The 20206-nt window shown below is 36.9% G+C and overlaps 1 protein-coding gene across 1 annotated transcript; it reads right to left on the bottom strand.

Moving 5' to 3' along the window:
- Window positions 1–500: 500 nt before the first annotated feature.
- On the bottom strand, window positions 501–18523 carry PLRG1 (pleiotropic regulator 1). Its single transcript, XM_080590758.1, has 15 exons — window positions 18378–18523; window positions 17035–17141; window positions 16641–16783; window positions 15542–15595; window positions 13872–13965; window positions 13353–13443; window positions 13066–13167; window positions 10725–10817; window positions 10228–10377; window positions 10014–10115; window positions 9397–9499; window positions 8611–8719; window positions 7420–7559; window positions 4842–5035; window positions 501–3881 (listed from the first exon to the last, which is right to left on the bottom strand). The coding sequence occupies exons 1-15, from the start codon at window positions 18384–18386 to the stop codon at window positions 3822–3824; spliced, it is 1551 nt and encodes a 516-aa protein (XP_080446884.1). The 5' UTR covers window positions 18387–18523; the 3' UTR covers window positions 501–3821.
- Between the last annotated feature and the right edge of the window lie 1683 nt (window positions 18524–20206).

Raw genomic sequence — 20206 nt, 5'->3', positions numbered from 1 at the left:
TGCCAGATTGATAGCTTTTGCAACTCAGTGAAGAATAAAACACCCCACTGAGAGAAATAATCTTCAAAAAAAGAAAACTCCCACTGATTTGAGAACAAATGTTCAGTTTTGTGCCATGGATATTCTTTTAATTTGCTTTCAGTAATACATACCAGAACTTTCACTCTAAACTTTTTTCCACACCCTTAGCTCCCGTCCAGAACCTGTTTTAAACCTCATTCTTGCGATTTTTTATTTTTTTTAAATACATTAGAGAAAATTATTAAGAATTCTGTATTTGTTTTGCTAATTCCTTTCACACAGATACGAAGTTGTACATAAAATATGAGCCAGGACTTACTTCCCCCATGACAGCTGAACTGCAGAAATAAATTTGTTATTGTTACATGAGAAACAGTCGTGATTTTTAATCCTAAATTACTTTAGTTTTCAATATGCGCTTAGTTGATTGTTGTTCTTAATGCAGAACCCAAAGTGGAAAAAAAAATGACATGAAATCATATTGTATAGAAGGTTTTATTGATGGCTAAATTGCTGTCATTTAAAATTAGGCAAAGTACTTTAATTCTTATCTAACAGGACCAAAAAGGAACTGGCTATTAAAGATTTACTTCTGTAAGCCTTTAGGTTGTCAAATACATGTTGTTCTGCACAACTTCTGTGCTGCCGGCAAATGACTGCATTCCAGCTGCATAGCTTACATTATATGCTTCAGCACACAGCAAACAATCTTAGAATTTATCACTTTTACCTGTTACATTTTTAATTATGTTACAATCAAAAACCATTTTCTTCTCTGCAGTTATGTACAGTATAAAACAAAACCCAAGGTTTGTGGTACAAATGTGTATGATTTGATCATATACAGAAGACAACAGATTTTCTGAAATAAGTGACAATTATTTTCTGCGAATGAGACTCCAGGTCAAGATCACTTTAACTGACATTGCAGCATGACACTTTCCAGAAGCATGAAAACTATATTCAGTGATGCAAATCTTCCCATTTTGCTTCATTTTATGACTTACGTGGACAAATCTTATCTGTGTATCCTACACAACCAGATGTGTGTGCATCAGCTCACTATCTAGGCTTGCTTTGCACTAGAGAAGCACTTAAATGAATTTTCGTTGTTTAAATGAATCTTGATGTCTGAAATATTTACAGAAGTACATAGGACAATATTCACATTACTGTCAAGTGGAAGAAAAAAACTACAGGGAAGGAAATGAACATGCAAATCAAATGTTAAAGAATACACACAAAAAAAAGTCACACTGAAAACTGGGACAGCATATTACAGAGCCAAAAAGGAAAAGTGTAATTCCAAACAACAGTGACAAAGCCTTTCATTTGCAAATCAAATCTTTACCCACAGCAACACACAGAATGCCCTGGCAACCACTGCCCCCGTGCTAGTGGATTCCTGCAAGACTCCAGGGAAGAAATGCAGGTTCTGCAGGTGACTTTCTGATCTCTCCTCAAAATGCTAAGCAATGGAATAAAAGCAGTTTTTAAAGGAAGATGCCAATATAGAAAAGATTTGCAAAACCTGGGAGCCAAAACTTGATTTCCCCTTTCTGATTCCAAATTATCAAGAGACACTTCTATTAAAAAGAAAATTACAACAACAAAAAAACACACCCTTTTCCAGTTTATTCTTCTCCATACTGGTTTCCTGTTAAAATTCAACTGTGAGCATGAGAATTCCGTACAACACCAGAACCTCACAGATTTCTGGAACAAAGCATTAACAGCAGGTATAAATCATAGGCTGTATTTTCCCCATTACATCAGTTAAAATGAAAACAGCTGTAATAAAGATTAGCAACCAAATAAAAGGTGTTTAATCCAACCTATAAATATCCTCTATAAGATTTTTTTTAAAAAAGAATAACTGGTTTATTTTTCTCCAGGCTCTAGGACAGCAAGAAAACTAACACTGTAAGAGTGAGAAACTGCAGGCTAGGCAGATACACAGAGAAGCAGATTAAAAAGGGACTGCATATGTTACTGTAGTCTACCTTCCCCTTCCCTCCTCCCCCTGAAACACCGCTTTTAAACTTCAAAAGAAAAGAACATTAAAAAAACTAAATATTTTTAAGTTAACTCAAATTATTCTAGTTTTTTTTAGTTTAAAGTGAATGCTTGTTTTTGATCCGTATTTCATGTGGTTGGTTTTTTTTTTTTTTGCTTTTGTATTTTTCATAATTGTAAGAACATCACCATTCCCATCTTTTCCTATTTTGTCCTCAAACAGCAGTCTGGAAAACAAAGTTCAGTATGTGTTGAAGGGCAACAGCAAAGTTAGCAAAGTGTATAAAACTTGCTATTTTGTGATGATGCTTCAGTCAATAGCTGTCAACCAAACTTCAGTTACTCATGCAGCATGGACTGCCTTAAAATGACATTGTCAAACATTTAAGTTATAAATACAGTATTTGGAGGATGTACACAAGATTTCCCATGCATCACAAAAGAGATAAGTCTTGTAATATAAATGACACTTAGTTTTACTAGTTTTTTGTAAGTTATATTGCCAGTATCTCAAACAGAGGGCTCCAGGCACTTGTCAACAAACTGTCACTTCCCTAACATAAATCCCAGATTTGAAAGAAGTCAGACTGGCATAAATTAGAAGTGGTTACTGTGAACAGTTTACTACAAGGCTGCCGCCACAGAACAATTCTCAGTATCTACCCTGCATGAAGCTCACCACTGCAGCTATTGAAAATGTTAGCAGAATTGCTGGCAACTGAATGGCTCAATGACTTAACACTTTTCTCCTCTGCTAAGAGAAAAGTGCTTTAGAACACCAGCACTGGCACCACCGATAAACTGTACCAAGGAGGCTTACGTATTTACTGCTTGTTACATGACTGTTTGTAAACAAAATGACATATCTGACCTTTGTATTAATCATATTTCAGTATATATTTTTTAATCCTTTGTAAGATTTTGGGGAGACAGCAATAAATAAAATTAAGGCTGGAATGACTTAAGAGCTTTTCCTCAGACCTGTTTTAGAAGTTCCCTGTAATCTAATGTCATACATGCTTTGGATAACTGAAAAAAGCAACAGACAGGTGATTTGAAGAAAGTCAATTGGTCCTAATCCGCTGCTGACTAAACAACATAATTTGACAGTAGCCATTGCTATATAAAGGTCCACTCCAAAATGAAAGTAATGAAGATGTGGAGTTGCATGTCAAAGCTTTCCTCGAGAAAGAACACTATGAAAATCCATTTCATTCAATAACACAGCCACTGAGCATTGCCAGCGTGGCTTACTAAGCAAGCCACATTGGTATTTTATCATCCCAATTCTTTCTTGGTATTCTTCTGTAATTTAGTATATATACTGTTCCATTACAGTATTTCAGCATATACTAAGCATATATACAGTAAACAACACTGATGTAAAATCTAAAAACGTCACTCAAGAAGTCTCCAGTAGATGGCCTCTATGGATAAATTTACAATTAACTTCTGTAGTGAAGCAAAGGGCTTTCAAAAAACCTGGCTCACCAAAACATTTAGACTTATGCTCAGTAGATACATATAAAAAAGTAACCACCTACACATTTATCCTTTTCATGAACTATACATGCGCCACAAAGAAAAAATTAACAGCTGCAACTGGTTTGTTGGGTTCACACCAAAAAAAAAAGACAAAGAAAGAAGAATAAAATTTATTACAAAACATGTTGAAAAAGCAATGACTTGCCGACTTCCTGCTCTGCTGCTGTAGGCAGAACATAATGTGACTGAATGCTCTCCGGAAAACCAAAACAAAATTATAGCACAAGTACGTTGCTGTATTAAAATCGTTTTCTCTTGATAATTTCTGGTTTCCAGCTGACAGGATGAGTTTCCTCAGTCTAAAAGGGAAAAAAAAAGCAAAGTCTCATAAGGATTATTTTTAACTTGAAATCAATCTGCAAGTAAAGTTTAGTTTAAAATATTAGTTACATAGGATTTATATATATTTTATATATAATAGTATAATTACCTAATGTATTATGTAATTCATTTACCCACATGAAATTTTAATATCATTCCACTGCCTGAAGTGCATGACAGAACTTTTTCTGCCCCACCCCCCCCAGCAACAAAGATAAAAATCAGGTTGCCAATGGCAGCTCAAAAAACACTGTAGTGATCAAAGCATCAGGAACAGTCAATAAGTCAATGTCTTTCAGTGGTGTACACTAGTTTTGGCAAATGCCACAATGTCTGCAGTTTGCTCAATAGCAAAATGTATAAAAAACAGTTATTCCTCTACAAGTTGCTCTAAGTTCAATGGTTTAATAAAAAAAATATTTACACAAGACATTCTGAAAAGCTATACAATAATTTATTGCCTTCCCTGTTAGTAAATGGATTCAGATTTGGAAATAACAGTTTGAAAATAAGCTATTTACTCTAAACTCTAGTCATTTGTCTTGACAATTTTTTAACCTAGATCATATATGGAAGTATTATAAAGGTTCAAAATTTAATCTTTTTGCTAATTAACATTTTAATGATTAAAACCAAACAGTCCCCTAGTGGCTTCAAAAGACAATATACACAACTACTTTAATGGTATTTATCCAAACGTTCTCATAAAGGATTTGTGCAGAGGAGCTGATGGACATAAAACTTATTTGTTCTATAGGAGTTAGTAAGAAATTAGGAGTGGGCTGCTGTCTTCTTTACATTAATGCATACATATTCTTTTGAACATATACAGACTTGTTGAATCTGTTTTATTAACATGTGCCTTATGGACATATGTAACAACTTATTTGAAATCTGCTGATTTCATGAAAATACATTAAAAAGACACTTTGACATACCGCAGTATCATCTTCTTTGTATACTTTTATGGTTTTATCAGCTTCAGCCGTTAGCAATCTGCTTTCTGACTGGTCAAATACACAAGCAAATATTCCTGATTCACTGTCCAAGGAGCCTGGCTGTACAGCTGCATGTACCCTCTGGAAATTGTATCCAGTTCTCCAGTCCCAAAGATGCATAGTACCATTATCAGCTTAAAAAAAACACAAGAATTAGTATTTTCCTAAAAACAGTATCAAGAACATCTAATTAATTTATCAGAATTATATCTGCTGAAATATTCATGTATTCAATAATTCAGGCCATTGCCTTGTGTTCTAATTACTTGTCACCTGAGAAAAGAGACTGACACCTTCCTTGCTGCTGCCTCCTTTCAGGTAGCTGTACAGAGTGATGTACTGGTCTCCCCTCAGCCTCCTTTTCTCCAGACTAAACAGTCCCAGTTCCCTCAGCCACCCCTCGAGAGTCTTGTTTTCTGGTCCCTTCATCAGCTCTTCTCTGCACACACCAGAGCAACTCAATATCCTTCTTGCAGCGAGGGGCCCAAGACTGACCACAATATTCAAGGTCCAACATCCTATAAGGTTTCCCATATTCTGCTGGTTTCCTTCTTAGCTAAGGAAGGCTGATCTCGTTTAAGCAGGTTGATGAAGCTTCCTCTGAAGCTCATCAAATTTTGCCTCAAGTATGATACACTACATCCCAAGGCATAGAAGTTGCTTTGAAAGCAAAGAAAGGACTGGCATTCTGAATATTAAGTTCTCTGTTCAGTAGCTCCACTAAAATTGAACAAAGAGGTATCAATGCTTAACATTTACAGAGGTACCAGTGTAAACTACTGTCACTATAACTACTAGTAGCCTCAGAGGATTCATAGCAATCCAAAGTGTGTATTTAGAAGGATGCTCTCAAAGGAATTTTTCAGTTAAATACAACCCCACTCCAATAGCGTTATGTGGCCTAACCAGATCTACTAAAAGCTTTCATTTCTCCCTAGCAAGAATTCCTGATATTTCAAGAAGGGTGCTACCAAGGTATGATACTCTAAGGTAACCTCGACTTATTTTAGTTATCATGAAAATGTCAAGGGGATGGGAATAATCTATTAAATTTTAATTTTTAAGAAAAGTCTACAGAATCTTACTAAAATAAGTTGTATAGAAATAAGTTTTTCTAAGGCCTCAACCACTACTAACATGGAAGTCCTACGGTGGCCTTCTAGAAATGTCTTCAAAGCAAAGCAGAATGAAAGAGAAAAGTCCAGTGTTCTGTAGAGTTCTTGCTCTCACTGTGAGTGCACCAGTTGTCAAATAGAGCTTTGTCAGAATTTTAAAATCAAGGGTCCCTTTTACTAGTAATTGAAAACACAACCATGGTAAGGCTGGCCATATAATTAGCTATCTTCCTATTTGTTTAAAGCATTTCCATGTTACTCCACACCATTAGCCTACAAGGAACACTGTATCAAATGGAACCAAACTCAGTTTGGAACAATGAAATGTAACTGAGATGTTCTAAAAATTATTAGATTTTTGTTATTACAAAACCAGAAATCTTTGTAAGTGTCTGCTTCTGCAAACTCATGGAACCTGTCTTAAATTGAACTTTCTATCACATCACATTGTGAATCGAGTCCAATCCTCATTTACAACTACCAAAAGACTATATAAGCAAAATCAAGAGGAGAAAACTCAGGTCCTGCTAGTAATTTGGTGCAATACAGTTTAGCCTCAACTTAATTTTCCACAATAGCTAGAGCTTTAACAGGACAAACTCATAATTAAGTAATAGTTCTAGGACCTCAGATATTTGGGTTTAACTTCCTGCTTCAACTGTTTTCCTGCATTATTGTAGAATTTCTCTAGAGCTTCACTCTAAAGCCACTGAATTATAGCTTTTCTCACATTAATTAATTCTATAATAGTATCTACAATAAACAAACAAAAAACCTCAACAGAAATGACCAGTTCCTACTGTTTAGACAGTGCTTTAATGAAAAGATCTGAATTCAGTTGGGATGTCTACAAGCTACTTTTATACGCTTGCCCCTAAAAAAAAGTCTACATGTGTATTCTTGTCTTGCACAAACATAAAACTTCCAGAACCATCAAAGATTATGGTTTTAATAACACATACTTCCAAAGTATTTTTGTTGCAGTACTTGGGTAATTGACATAAAATAATGCTACATGCAATATGAGATAATGAATGTTCTTACATGAAACTATTCATGATCAGATATAGGAAGCATTCAGAATTCTCCTCCATTTGACTCAAAGAGCCAAAAAAAAATTTGGAGATAAGCTACTAATCTTGGCAACAGCCAGCTGAGAAGGGGAAATCTCTTCCCTACTAGAGTCTTAAAATTCTTTTCAAACATATTTTTGGGCTTGCAGCTCAGTAACAAAGAAAATGCCGGTGACCCTACTTGCAGCAAAACAAAGCTGCAGGCTGTAGCAGGCTTCTTATCCCAGAAAAACGAGAGTTCAGTGAAAATCTTTGTCTAAGGACCTCCAGCCATATATTCATAGCATGGGGTGGAGGGGAAGGAATATGAACATGCATTTCTCATTTTACCTCCTGATACCAAAACTCCATCTGAATTTACAGCCAGTGTGTTGATAATGGCATTGTGACCAGAGAGGTTCTGAATGAAGTTTCCATCTGGGAATTTCCATTGCTTAATATTATCTGGAGAACCAGATGCAAATGTGTAACTGAAAGAAAATACACACAGTATATTAAAGCTACAATATCTGTGAGTATAAATAACACTTTGTTCAAACTACAGCTGAATGCTAGTTGCAAAATTATTTAACACTGCTTTTCTGACATTTGTACTTTGCATAAAATTAAGCAGTTTTATGAAGTTATGAATGAAAGCATGAATTAATCTCTCTCTACTGTTTTCCTTTAGTTTCTTACATAACCTAAGCTTTACAAATCACAAGGCTCTCCTATACCATACAGGATGTTAATATGCAAACAAACATTAAAAATGCACATGAAGTTTTGGACAGCGTAAAATGTAATATTCTCATTTGTTGCTATTCTGACAAATTTTCAGGTATAATGGCATCAGCAGCAGAAGTATATGGGGGGTAAAATAGTTATGGCTAGTCTTCCAAAACCACACGAGCAAGGAGAAAGCACTGCAAAAAAGTGCATTATGTGAATTTCTTTTCTCCATTGTTTTAATGGGCATTAACAGATAACTTTTGATGCATCAACATATCGTATCGTAATTCAGAGTGTTTCCAGTAACACCTGCTTCAAAGATGAAACATCCACAAGAAGTTTCTTTTTAAGGTCAGTTAGATTGAAACATCTTATGCAGTGAAGCACATATTGAAAAAAATCCTTTTGCATTAGTCACTGCTTCCTTTGCACATGCACGATTTTATAAAATGCATTACTTCCTGCTAATAATCATTCAGTTACATATTTAGCATTAGCTTTATAAAGCCCAGTGCAGCTGATTTTTCAAGGATCATGTCAAAGTACATGCATAAGAAATTCTGTGGGGGTATATAAAATATATTCTGGGGATTGCTAATGTACACCATTACCAATACCTGGGAAGCACAGTGTAATATATTTGAGAACTAAGAGGCTACCAATATGTACATTTTTAAAGCATTCTACACTTGTTTTTTTTTTTTTTAAAATACATTAAGCCCTACTATTCCAGATCATCATTTGCATTAGCTTTCCCTAACTTCCCTAGGTTATGAATTAGGGAAGTGTAAAAGAATGAGGAAAACTTACTGTCTTGGATGTAGTATTACTGCTCTTACAGATTTCTTGTGATTTGTTAAAGTAACACGAGTTTTTCCTGCCACTAAATCCCAGAGTCGTATGGTAGTATCATGACTGCCTGCAATGAAAAGAAAATAGTAAAAAACATTTTATTTATTCTTAAAACTGTTACTATTTTTTTGATAAGTCAACCAAAACTTTACATGTGAAAGAAAAAAATACTGATATCTTTGTTAGGAAAATAAAACACTAATGCCATCTCAGAAGAGAAAGATGAAAGGTTGTAATAGTCTTTTTATGCAGTCTGAAATTCAAAGAGAACTAAGTAGTTACATAAAGCTGTATTTTGGACATAATGGGAAAGATGCACTTCATTTAATCATGGTACTAGACACTTAACTGCATTGTAGAGAACTGGACTATTACAGAATATTCAAAGTCTCAATACAAATTACAAAAAAATTTAAACATCATAAAAACAGGAAATGCAGAAAATCTTTTAAACAATGTACAGCCATATTTCCCTAAATATATCATCAATTGTATGAAATAACCATTGCATGGCCCATTTTCAACAGAAAGCTAACAAAAAAGTGAATTAAGTTAAAGATAAGAGTATGAACCTCACATCATTAGGTTTATTATCAGGTTTATTGCATAAACCTAATAATAATAAAGTATTATTAAAATAATAAATATTTACATAAACCTAAATAATAATAAAGGTTTATCACATAAACCTAATCATGAATGTATTTGTTAATCATGTTATATGTGAAACCATGCCCATTATACCTGTAATAATTTGTGGTTCTGCAGCTTGGCACTTCACTGTCGCTACCGCATTTGTGTGTCCTGATAATGTGTGCACGCTGGCTTTTGTCCTCACATCCCAAATCTACAAATCCACAGTAAATAAATTATAGAGGTCAAGAACAGAAGCATATTCAATGTATTTTAGGCATTGTCATGATTATATGAGTTCATTGTCATAGGTTTACAGATTAAACTACGATGTTTAAGTTGTTTACTTCACCCAACAGTTCATCACGACTGCCCCAGCTCTCAAATTTCAAGGGGAACAGGAAACCTGCCTTTAAGTTATCCAGATGTCTAGAAATTTAAAGTAATTTACCATAAAAACAGAACATTTTCTAAATACAGTAAAATGAGTGATCCTGTATTTACTTAGGTAGTCTACCTACTAAATTAAAAAAATAGAACATTCTCCTGAAATGACACTTTTTTGTTTGTTTTTGGGGTATAACCAAAGGCTTTATTTTTTTCTACACAGGAAGACAAAGTTAACAGAAACCTTCATTGCATTTTCATCTTAATACACGTTCTTAACATTTGCTAACTACTCACTTTTATACATTGAATATATTAAAAAATATCAATGTTATACTTACTCGTGCTGTTGAATCTCTGCTACATGTTACCAGTACATCTATTGTTGGGTGCAAGTCTAAACCATAGACAGCACTTAGGTGACCATGGTAATGTCTGATAACCTACATGAAAAAAAGACACAAACTTTTAACATCTTCAAAAGAAGATTTCAAGTGCTTTGATTTTTATGTTTCCCAGTACCAACTAATTCCGATTAAAGAAACTACAGCTTACCTTATTGTATTCAAGATCCCAGCATTTCACCTGTTTGTCTTCTCCACAAGAAAAGAGGTATGGACTTCTTGCACTTACTATCACTCCTCGTACAGTACTGATGTGTCCCGTCAAAGACAATTTCAATTTGCCACTAGCGAGGTCCCAAATCTGCAACAAAACAGGTATTTTGAGGTAGACAAAAAAACCTACACTGTGATAATGTGAGAAAACAGCCCAGGTAAAAAGCAGTAGGATTAAAGTTAAAAATTACAGCATAAACATCTACTCCTCAACTACTACCATATAACAAATGAAATACCAAGTAGTAGTAATACTCCATAAATCTTGTTCCATTTGTGACTAGGTAGTAAGAAAAAATAAGTTCTGTAGCTCTGTACACAGCATTATGTGCACAGTAACCAAGAAATTGTTTCCAGGAGCTAAAGACATTTTAAAATGTGAAGGGGGTGGAACAGAAAAATTTTATTTGTTAGTAATTTCTTCCAACCTCTTACCTTTATAGTTCTGTCAGCAGAGCCTGTAACAAACCACTGATTTCCTGGTTCTACTGCAATACATCTCACCCAGCCCAAGTGACCACTGATAACCTTTAAAAAAAAGAAACATTTTTTTTTTCCTAAATCAGGAAAAATACACATATATTAGTCAATAAAACTTTCATTCTCAAACACTACAATTTGTTAGTATTTGCTGAGAAACACATGCTCCTCAAAACAATCAAATCTGAAATTAGATCTGCAAAGAGTTTAATTTTTATTTCTACTTTAGTAGAAATTTACATGTCATACACCACACCTAAGAAACGTGCAACAGGGAAAGACCCTGCTCCTACAAGCAATTTTTTCAAATCTTTTGAGTCCAGACCATTGTGGTTCAACACTTGAGGCTTCACAGAAAAATACTATACTTAAGTGCAACTTCCTTATATCACTGTATAGGGCTTGTATAATAACTAGTTCAAGAACTATTACATAAAATCTTGGCTATTAAATTATATTGGCAAATAATAGTTACCACTTAAAACAAGCCACCACCTCCTTTTCCCCAAGTAAGGGGTGATACAAGTATATCAAAAACTTTCTGGTAACAGAGTACTAGAGACAAATCTCAAGAAATGCTCTACTGATACATGGCTTGCTTACAGCAGCCTTTCTGTTTCACTGACTTCTCTCAAGTCACACAACTAAAATCGAAATCCACATTTGGCCTCACCGGATGCAGTACTTCATGAACTATCATACAGCTAATTTCAAAAGACCTACAATGCAACAGAAGTTCTTAAGCAGAAATTCTTTGGAAAGCTAATGTGTATTCTTCAGACCAGATGAGACCTCAGCCACATACATTTGAAATATCTGCCTAGGTTTCTTCATAGTCTAGAAAAAAACACAAGCATTTCCAAGACACAAATATAAGAAATAATTTACTCGACCTACTTTAAGTCCCCATCTTCCTTCCTCAAATGACTTCAAATTAAGCTTAGGAAGACCAGCTGAAACACAGTTCTTAAGTAGATGAGATGAAACCCGCACTTGGTGTTCTATCTATGCTTCTACTTCCAAGTTACTTGAACAAGCTTTTGTCCCACTAAGCAAAGATTCTGATAGCAAACTTCTGCTAACAAAGAGTTGACATATAGAACGAGCACAGTGACTTGAACTGTACTTGCTGTAATTTTCTTCTTTACATCTGTACTTCCTCTTTGAAAAAAAGTGCTCGCAATATAGTAGGCATTTGTCATTTGTTTGCCTTGTATCTCTTCTAGGTTTATTTTGATGACACTTGCAATAAATGATATTTGCCTTCATTTCTATACAGAGCATGTTCTAATACTGCTGCATTCAGAATCAAATATATATATCCATTTTTCAAAAAAATACTTCTTACAATTAGCCTTACGCCTAATTAGTAAAACAGCATTTAGTACTCTTCTGAAGATTGAACTGTCTATAGGGTGCTATATCTAGATGAACAGTACAAAAACAATGCAATCCTGATACCAGAGCAGGAGATTTTCTCATCTCAACCAGCCTGATATGCCTAAAATAATATTCACCCTTTCTCAGACAAAATATAAAATTGCTTAAGTCTTATAGGAAGAATTAGCCCCTTAGAAAGGTGTGCATGTTGAAACAAATGTACCTGAAAAGTTAAAATCTGAACCAATACATATGCTTAGAGATCTTCTCTGCATCTCAGCTACCCTGCCACATTCATCACCAAAATGTTTGATGATTTGAGATTTTGGGGGAACAACTATTATTACTCCAAGAAAATTAATTAGATTAATTTATAATCAAGACTAAGTCTAACAATTGAAACTGTAAAGATAACATGCAATTAAAGTGCTCAGCTTTTTCCTCCCTTTTCCATAGCAATTAAAAGGAGTCTGGTGCTTGGACATTGACATTAAGTGTTTTTGGAAATTACTCTCTCATTTTGTTACCATTGCTAGACCAGCTACGGTCATTTCTTTAGCATGTCATTAGTTTCATTTTTTGCATATTGCCTTTGAGTTCCTGTACCAAAGAATATGATGAGAGAAAAAACAAAACAAACAAAACCCACGATCTCTAAGAAATGTGATACTATGGGTATACTTACATAAACAAAAGAGGTAAAAAGAATAATCAGTAAGTAACTTACTAAATAGAAGGAACAATGTTTGTAAACACATTTTTTGTTAAGGATAAGTGTGTATACAATTTAGGTGTGATCACTTTTCTTTTGATTCTATTTTATGAATGAGAAAGGAATTAAAATCTGTGTGTTCGGATCTTAATAGAACATAAACCATTAGTTTATCTGAGTTCATGTCATAAGTTTGTAACTTACTCTGTACAGCTTCCAAGGTGGATGCCACTGAGGTTTGGGCATGGTGGGAGCCTTCTTTGCCACTAATGCAGAATTTTTGTTTCCACCAGCTTCCATCATAGCCTGTAAATTAAAAAGGTTACTCTTATGCTTTAAAACTAATCACTTCCCGCAAAACCTAAAGCTTCCTTGCTCTGACATCTCAATACCCATCAAATTTAGTAAGGAGATCTCCACACAACACATGAATACAGAACCAACCTGACGAACACTACCTAATTCTCACGTTAGACATGCAACAAACTCACCACTGACATCCCAGGAGGCTGCGAACGTTCAGATATTCCAGCATGCCTGTAAATCTCACCCACACCAGCAGCTGTCCGATTTGCATCCAGCCTAGGGTGAATGAAAACAGTTGACTGATTGGAATCAACTTAGTCTTTCATGAAGTAAGTGATAAGGTATCTCTGAGCTGTGTTCAGCTGAGTCTCCAAGGATGGAGATTCCACTACAGGTTGCCCAGAGGGGTTCCAGTCTCTGAACACCTCAAGGTAAACTTTTTTTAACCCATAAGCAAAGGCCCTCTTTTACTCTAATCAGAATTCCCCATGTTCCCACTCCTGTCCACATGCCTCTTATGACACCCAAGAAAAAACAGTGACAACAGTGAGTAAACAAAGATCATACCTGGCCATGCTAAAAGGCTTTAAGTATTTTATAAAGTTGAATGTTCATAACACTCAAAATAGCACTTATCCCAATTTTTGTTTTGTCCTGAAATTCCCCCAGATTACAGAAGCATTAACAAAGTAACACAGCAGTACCTGTTCTGAGAAGCGGGAAGTGCTACAGCTAAGGACTGAGCTGCAGATTCACTAGGCATCCTCTGGATCTTAGTGTCTGCTGTCAGAGCCACGCCTTAAAAAAACAACATAGCAAAAGCAAAGACAGCTATTAAAAAGAAAATTTAGTTAAGTGCATTATATAAACACATTTACACACAGACCTATCCACAAGGACTTACGTCTCTGTAATACTAAATAATGTCATATAAACCAGAGAATTTTCTGTGGAGTCCAATCCACAGAAATTTTAATTTTGGTCCAAATCCATTCCACCGTGATTCTACTGCTTACAGAGGTACACAAATTCTAGAGTTGCAAACAGTATGGTTGTCATTGCAAACAAAAGAAGCCTAACTAGTAGCAGTGTCCATCTTCTTATCCAGCCTCAACCACTGTGGAACTCCAACCACCACAGTAAGAAACAATATTTTGAGAAGTATTTGCTGATTTGTTCCTTCAAAACAGTTTATTACGTGGTACCTGTGTGTTGACAGGTATCATAGGGTGGTGCAGGAACTACAAAAGGTTTAGTCCTAATTAAGTGAAAATTTCAGACCAGAACTTTTAATTTATCATCCTAAGAACAGCAGATCACTTTAGAAACCAAGCAACAACAAAAAATAAGTAACTCAAACCAAAACAAACAAAAGCAAATTTCCCAACAAACCAACCCTCTTTTAAAGGTGTAACGTTGGTGCAGACTGGTGAATTTATTCCACTCCCATTTCTCTATTTTTTTCCCTAACCGAAGTTCTGGCAATTGACAACAAAGACAAAATTTGGGTGAGGTGCCCATGTTAAAACAAGAAAGAAAAGCAACAACAAAAGGAAATCTAATGTTTAAGCTCAACATACCTGACTTTGTTAACCCACAGCTACAGGCAAGTAAGCACTTCTGAACTCTCTTATTTGTTAACTTACAAATCAAGCCACAACACATTTCGCACTACTATTGTACTAAACTTAAGCATTAACAGTAAAAGATGAACAGACAAATCTAAACTGCCACAAAGAGGCTGATCAATGACAGCAACAATTAGCAATTGTCAATGCAACAACACAGGAATGACCTTTCCAAGCATACATGAAACCAACTGACACTACAGCTATTAGACACTACTGCGCCCTTCTCAAAGCAAGGCTGGTGACACCTACATCCTTCTGGTCCGTGGAAGAAAAGCAGGATGCATCTCCCCTTGTCATTCTACTGCCTTCTAGCTGCAGTCCCCCTCCTCATTCACAATAAATCTCTAAGAGCAGCTCTGCCACGACAGTGGAGGCACTAGGAATCCACAGGTCTTGGCTAGTTCTCCAAGAGAAAGTGAACCACAAAATCAGGGAGAGAATTCCTAGAACGTTTTTTGACGATGTTACCACCGGAGAATTCTCACGGAAGCAAATGACATCCTCAGAGCAAGATCACATCCACAGAGGCTTCGCAAGAAGACACCGCATCTTTATCAAATCTTACTACCTCCTAACCCAGAACGTTTATCAGCCACAAAACTCTGCATCAATACTACGAAAGACTCAAATGTTATTTCCCACTACTGTCAGCTATTGATTCACTGCAACAGGAAGCCTGCTAGGATGTGGGATGCCTGGTAGGCAAAAAAAAAAGTTGTCAAAACTCAAAGAATTTTACTTACCAGGCCCAGATGGGTATGGATGTGTACCCGTTATCATATATTCAAGTTCTTGTCCTAAAAAGCAACAGAATTTCATATTAATAACTGTATTTTCTACTACTTCACAAAATAATGCTTTCAAGCAGGAAATTGAGGAAAACAGAGCAAAAGAAACCTGCAATCACTTAATCATTTCTAGTGAACTACACAGAAGTTTAATTCTTATTTTCATTGATTTGTTTTGATTATCTGTTTTCTAAAATTCAGTAGTAAAATAACCTCTTAAAAATAGCAATGACTTTTTTTTTCAATCCAGAAGGACACTCTCCCAAAAGAAAAATCCTTCACATTGTCAAAGATGCTTTTCAAAGTAGATAAAATATCATGAAAAAGGATTCAAGTACACAAATAACATGAGTGTCTGACATGCAAGCCACTCACAAAAACTCATTGTGTGTGATATCGGAAAAGAAATATACAAGCAAAATTTCTTTTTTCTTAAAATATTTTCAGTCCTCAACATTTCTCATTCTCAGAATACTTTCAAATAGAGTATTTCAGAAAAAAATCAACTAAAATGAGAAGGCATTTGGCATTCTTCAGAAGAGAAATTTCTATATGGATCTCTCCAATGCACACATTTTCTATATGTAACCAAACCAAACATAAGCTGAAAAAAACCTACAGAATCAAAATAAATATTGTTTTAATAGCTGCCCAGCTAAAAGAAGTCTGAAAAAAAAAATCTATGGAACAAACAAAACAACCAAATAGCATGTCCTTGACAATCATCAGTTTGTAAAATGTGAAGCACTTCCCTGACTTTTTTTTTTCTCTAATACCCAAGTACAGCATACACTAACACTACCTTAAAAAACACTCATTTTACCAACAAGTTAAATTACACAGCATCATACCATTCCCTTGTTAAAAGAAACCTTTTCCTTGTCCTGGATCACTTACCTCCTGTGGACCCTAGCAAGGAAAATACCAAAGAATGAAAAAACAAATTTTAATTTCCTTCTGAGTCTTTGATGGGTTAACAACACAGTCTCCAGAACGAAGATCACTGAGACTATTACAAAATAGAGAAAAACCACACCGCGATGAGCAAACTGACCTTGATTTCCAGAATACTGTTTATGTCCATAAGGATCCCCAGTGGCTGGGCCTCCTTTCTCCCTCATGTTTTCTTTAAGAGTAGGCATGTGCAACACCGAGCCATACTCTGTACGCAGTTTGACTGCCATCTTTACTTTGTGGCTGTTGGAAGAACAAAGCACAACCCTGATTAAACCCTGACTTGAACTGTTATAAGTTCTGAAATATTTCAGAAAATGTTTTATACAGCTTACTTTACAATCCTTATTTTTTTTCTTCTTTCTTTTTCTTCTTTCAGCATTAGATTGTTAATTGTGTAGAAGGAAACATCTGAACTTGCCCCTGGGATGGAGCAGTCACCAACAACACAAAACTTTGAGGCATGCTCATAATTTACTGACCACAGCACTTACCTTTCATCATCTAATGGTATAGGTTTGGCATTATCAGCTACAAACATGTCATGGGTCCTCTTCAAAGACCTGAACACAAGTGTGTGCACAGAATGCTTTTGGACTTCCTAAAATAAAGCAAAGCATATTTAAATAAATTCAGCCAAGATTAAATGAAAAATTGAAAACCAAAACATAAACTGAATTGAGTAGCAATTTCAGACTTCGGTAGCATTAGACAGATGATATAACAACACTGTTTAGTTCACAGAAAACACCGCTCCCCTTAGAAACTGTTATATACTGTCTTATACTTATTATCTGTTTTAATTCAGTGTTTACTCAAAACAACATTCACTTTCTTGGAACTACAAGCCAAAAACTTAGATCAAACTTTCAGCACTAACATCTATATGACAAATGCATAAATATGCAAATGTTTTTCTTCATGTTTTCCAGTTGTTTTTATATGTAAACAGTACAGCAACTGAATCTGAAAAGATTTCTTTAAAAATTATTTCACGAGCTCCAGGAAAATGAACAAGGGCAATCATCAGTCTCTGAGCACAGTGTGACTTTGTTACGTTTTTGCTACTAAAAGCAAATCAAACTTAAAATCCCATTCAGGGAAAAATATGCAGAATTCAAAAGCTATTAACTTACATAGAATATTAATTTATCATCAGTATATATAAATCAGTTTTTAATTCATGTCTTCCTCCCAGGGTACAAAAAGAAGTAATTAGAAGTACGAGCCTGCTTGCTTTGGTATGCAAAAGTGAAGCACCCTGTACTTGTTCTGTATGCCACCAATAACAGCAACGAACTGGAAGCTACGTTAATAACTTTTGGATATCACTCTGCTGCCCGGCCTCCATGACCTGTTACACAGAGGTTTCCCCCCTTAAGCTCTTCTATTTTCTGTCTTTTTGCCCTGAATACTGCCTGTCCACCTGCCATGGTATTACTCCCCTAACTCTGCAGCACCTACAGGGAGATTTTTGCACAGGCTCAGTGAGCTCCTGCGAACTGCAGGTACTAATTGAAGAACAGAGCACTGGGACTTGGGCTGGGAATCCCACACAGCTAAAGGAATAGGAACTGCAGCAGCGAGCCGCTACTCACCGCAACACGAGTCACGGAATCAGTGGGGTTGGGAAAGCCCTCCAGGAGCACCCGGCCCAACCGCCCCCCTACCACCACCGTCACCCACTAAGCCATGTCCCCAAGCACCACATCCAGCCTTTCCTCGAACACCCCCAGGGACGGTGACCCCACCACCTCCCCGGGCAACCCGCCCCAACGCCTGACCGCTCTTTCTGACAGAACGCGCCCCCCCCCGATCCCCACCGAGCGCCCCGCACCTCCACCATGGCGCCGCTCCCTCTCGCCCCCCGCCGCCGCCGCCGCCGCCGCCGCCGCTCGCAATGGAGGCACTTCCGGCGTTCCCCCGCGCCGCCCTGGAAGTGACGTCTTCAATGCGCGCGGGAAGAACGGCGGTGGAGTGAAGCATGGGGCGTGGCCAATCATGGGGCGCGGCCGCACCGCAGTGGGCTCAGCTACGCCACGCGGCCGGCGGCGGCGCGGAGGTTATGGGTTCGAGTCCCACCCCGCGCCCCCAGGCTGCAGTTACGGGGCCCGACGCGCGGGTGCGGTGTTTCCCTGCTGAGAGCAGACAGAGGCCGGGTTGGGGTGGGGGAGCAGCGGCCTGTGTGGAAGTTTTAGTGTTTCAGATCGTATCCCGATGCCCTGGCAGGTTTCCCACTTGCCTGCGTAAGCCAAATAAGCAACCGCACACATGGAACTGCACACAAACCTGCCCCTTTTATGTGCCATGGGATGGCAAGGTGGGATTAGTGCCTCACACAACTTGCCCGCTTCACACAACGACCGTCTCCTCTCTTTCATGGTGCTGATGGATCATTTCTGGTGGCAATAGCTTGACATGTGCTGCCGGTGGCTTCCACTGCCTGGTCTGGGCCGGGGTGATGCCCCTTGCATCCATTACGGATGCTGGGGATGAGGGTGGGCCGCAGACGTCCCACAGCTGCCACAGCAGATCCCCGAGATGGAGGATACACAAGGTGTAAAAGGAGATCTGGAGGGAAGGGATTTCAGACAATAAAACAAAGATTTACACAAAAAGTAATGAGTGTCTGCTTGACTACTGAACCTGACGTGGAAATGGTTTAAGGGCTAATCTCTGCCAATGGATAAAGTACAGTGATGTACAATGATATGCACCTTGCAATGCTTTAGAAAACCAGAGGTCAAATTAATCTGTTATGTTTGCATTTTTTTCTAGCAGATTTATTCTAAGTTGAAATATAGTCCAAGATCTTCAATAAATCATGTCAGCAATATTCATGAGAATATTCACTTTATTCATTTTTTTTGAATCAACTTTTTTTTTAAAAAATCTTTTTTTATTTTTTTTTAATCAATTGATACATCTACTACTTGATGTGTTCTTGCATGTCAGCTATAGCTCTAATTCCAGGAATAACAAGCTATGTCATTTATTTATTTATTTATTTTTACAAATGACCACTACGGAAGGGATGACTGGTAGATTGAGTATGCTTTCAGTGCTGTTTTTAAGACCAAAGTGAACAGCCCCCCTCATTAATGTTTAAGAACTTGCTTACTCCCAGAATATGAAGGTAACGTTAATTCTCATTTACCAGAAACCTTTGAAATATTTGTTTACCAGTAAAAGGAACAAAAGAGGACACCTGAGATGAACATTTAATTCCACAGTATTCTTGTCACAGTATGACATTATTACAACACTAGCAGCTTCAGAGAACATTTCTAAATCAACTGGATGTCTTTTTAAATTTAATTTAGTAACCATCACAGAATGTCAGCAGCCCAAGAAGTCTCTGTTCCCCCTCACCAAGACCGCCTCAGGGACATGTTCAGCTTGGAAGAGCCAAGATTCAAGGATGGGGGTTTGTGTAAAGAGTATGGACAGCCAAATCGGCAGAACAAACACGAGGCGGCAAACAAATATGCATTCCTAGAAACACACACATACACCTCTGCCCGTAAGTAGCTCTCCAGGACAAATGCACTGTACAAAGAGATGTCCTGGAACACCACCAGATCAATGTTTTGTTTTTACAGTTCCTAATAGCAGGTTTGTTGTGGTGTCACAACTATGTGAGTCTGAGAAGATCTTCGCATTAAC

The sequence above is a fragment of the Anser brachyrhynchus genome, assembly GCF_964034855.1.
Source record: "Anser brachyrhynchus genome assembly, chromosome: 4".
Lineage (NCBI taxonomy): Eukaryota > Metazoa > Chordata > Aves > Anseriformes > Anatidae > Anser > Anser brachyrhynchus.
This window is presented reverse-complemented; position numbering and strand designations above follow the sequence as displayed.

What these genes read in the sequence shown, in the direction of transcription:
- PLRG1 (XM_080590758.1), bottom strand. An exon ending in TCCATACCCATCTGGGCCTG is followed by an intron (nt 13,966 to 15,541) that starts GTAAGTAAAATT and finishes TGTTTTTTTAAG; the next exon opens with GCGTGGCTCTGACAGCAGAC. An exon ending in GCAGAGATTCAACAGCACGA is followed by an intron (nt 9,500 to 10,013) that starts GTAAGTATAACA and finishes GTGGATTTGTAG; the next exon opens with ATTTGGGATGTGAGGACAAA.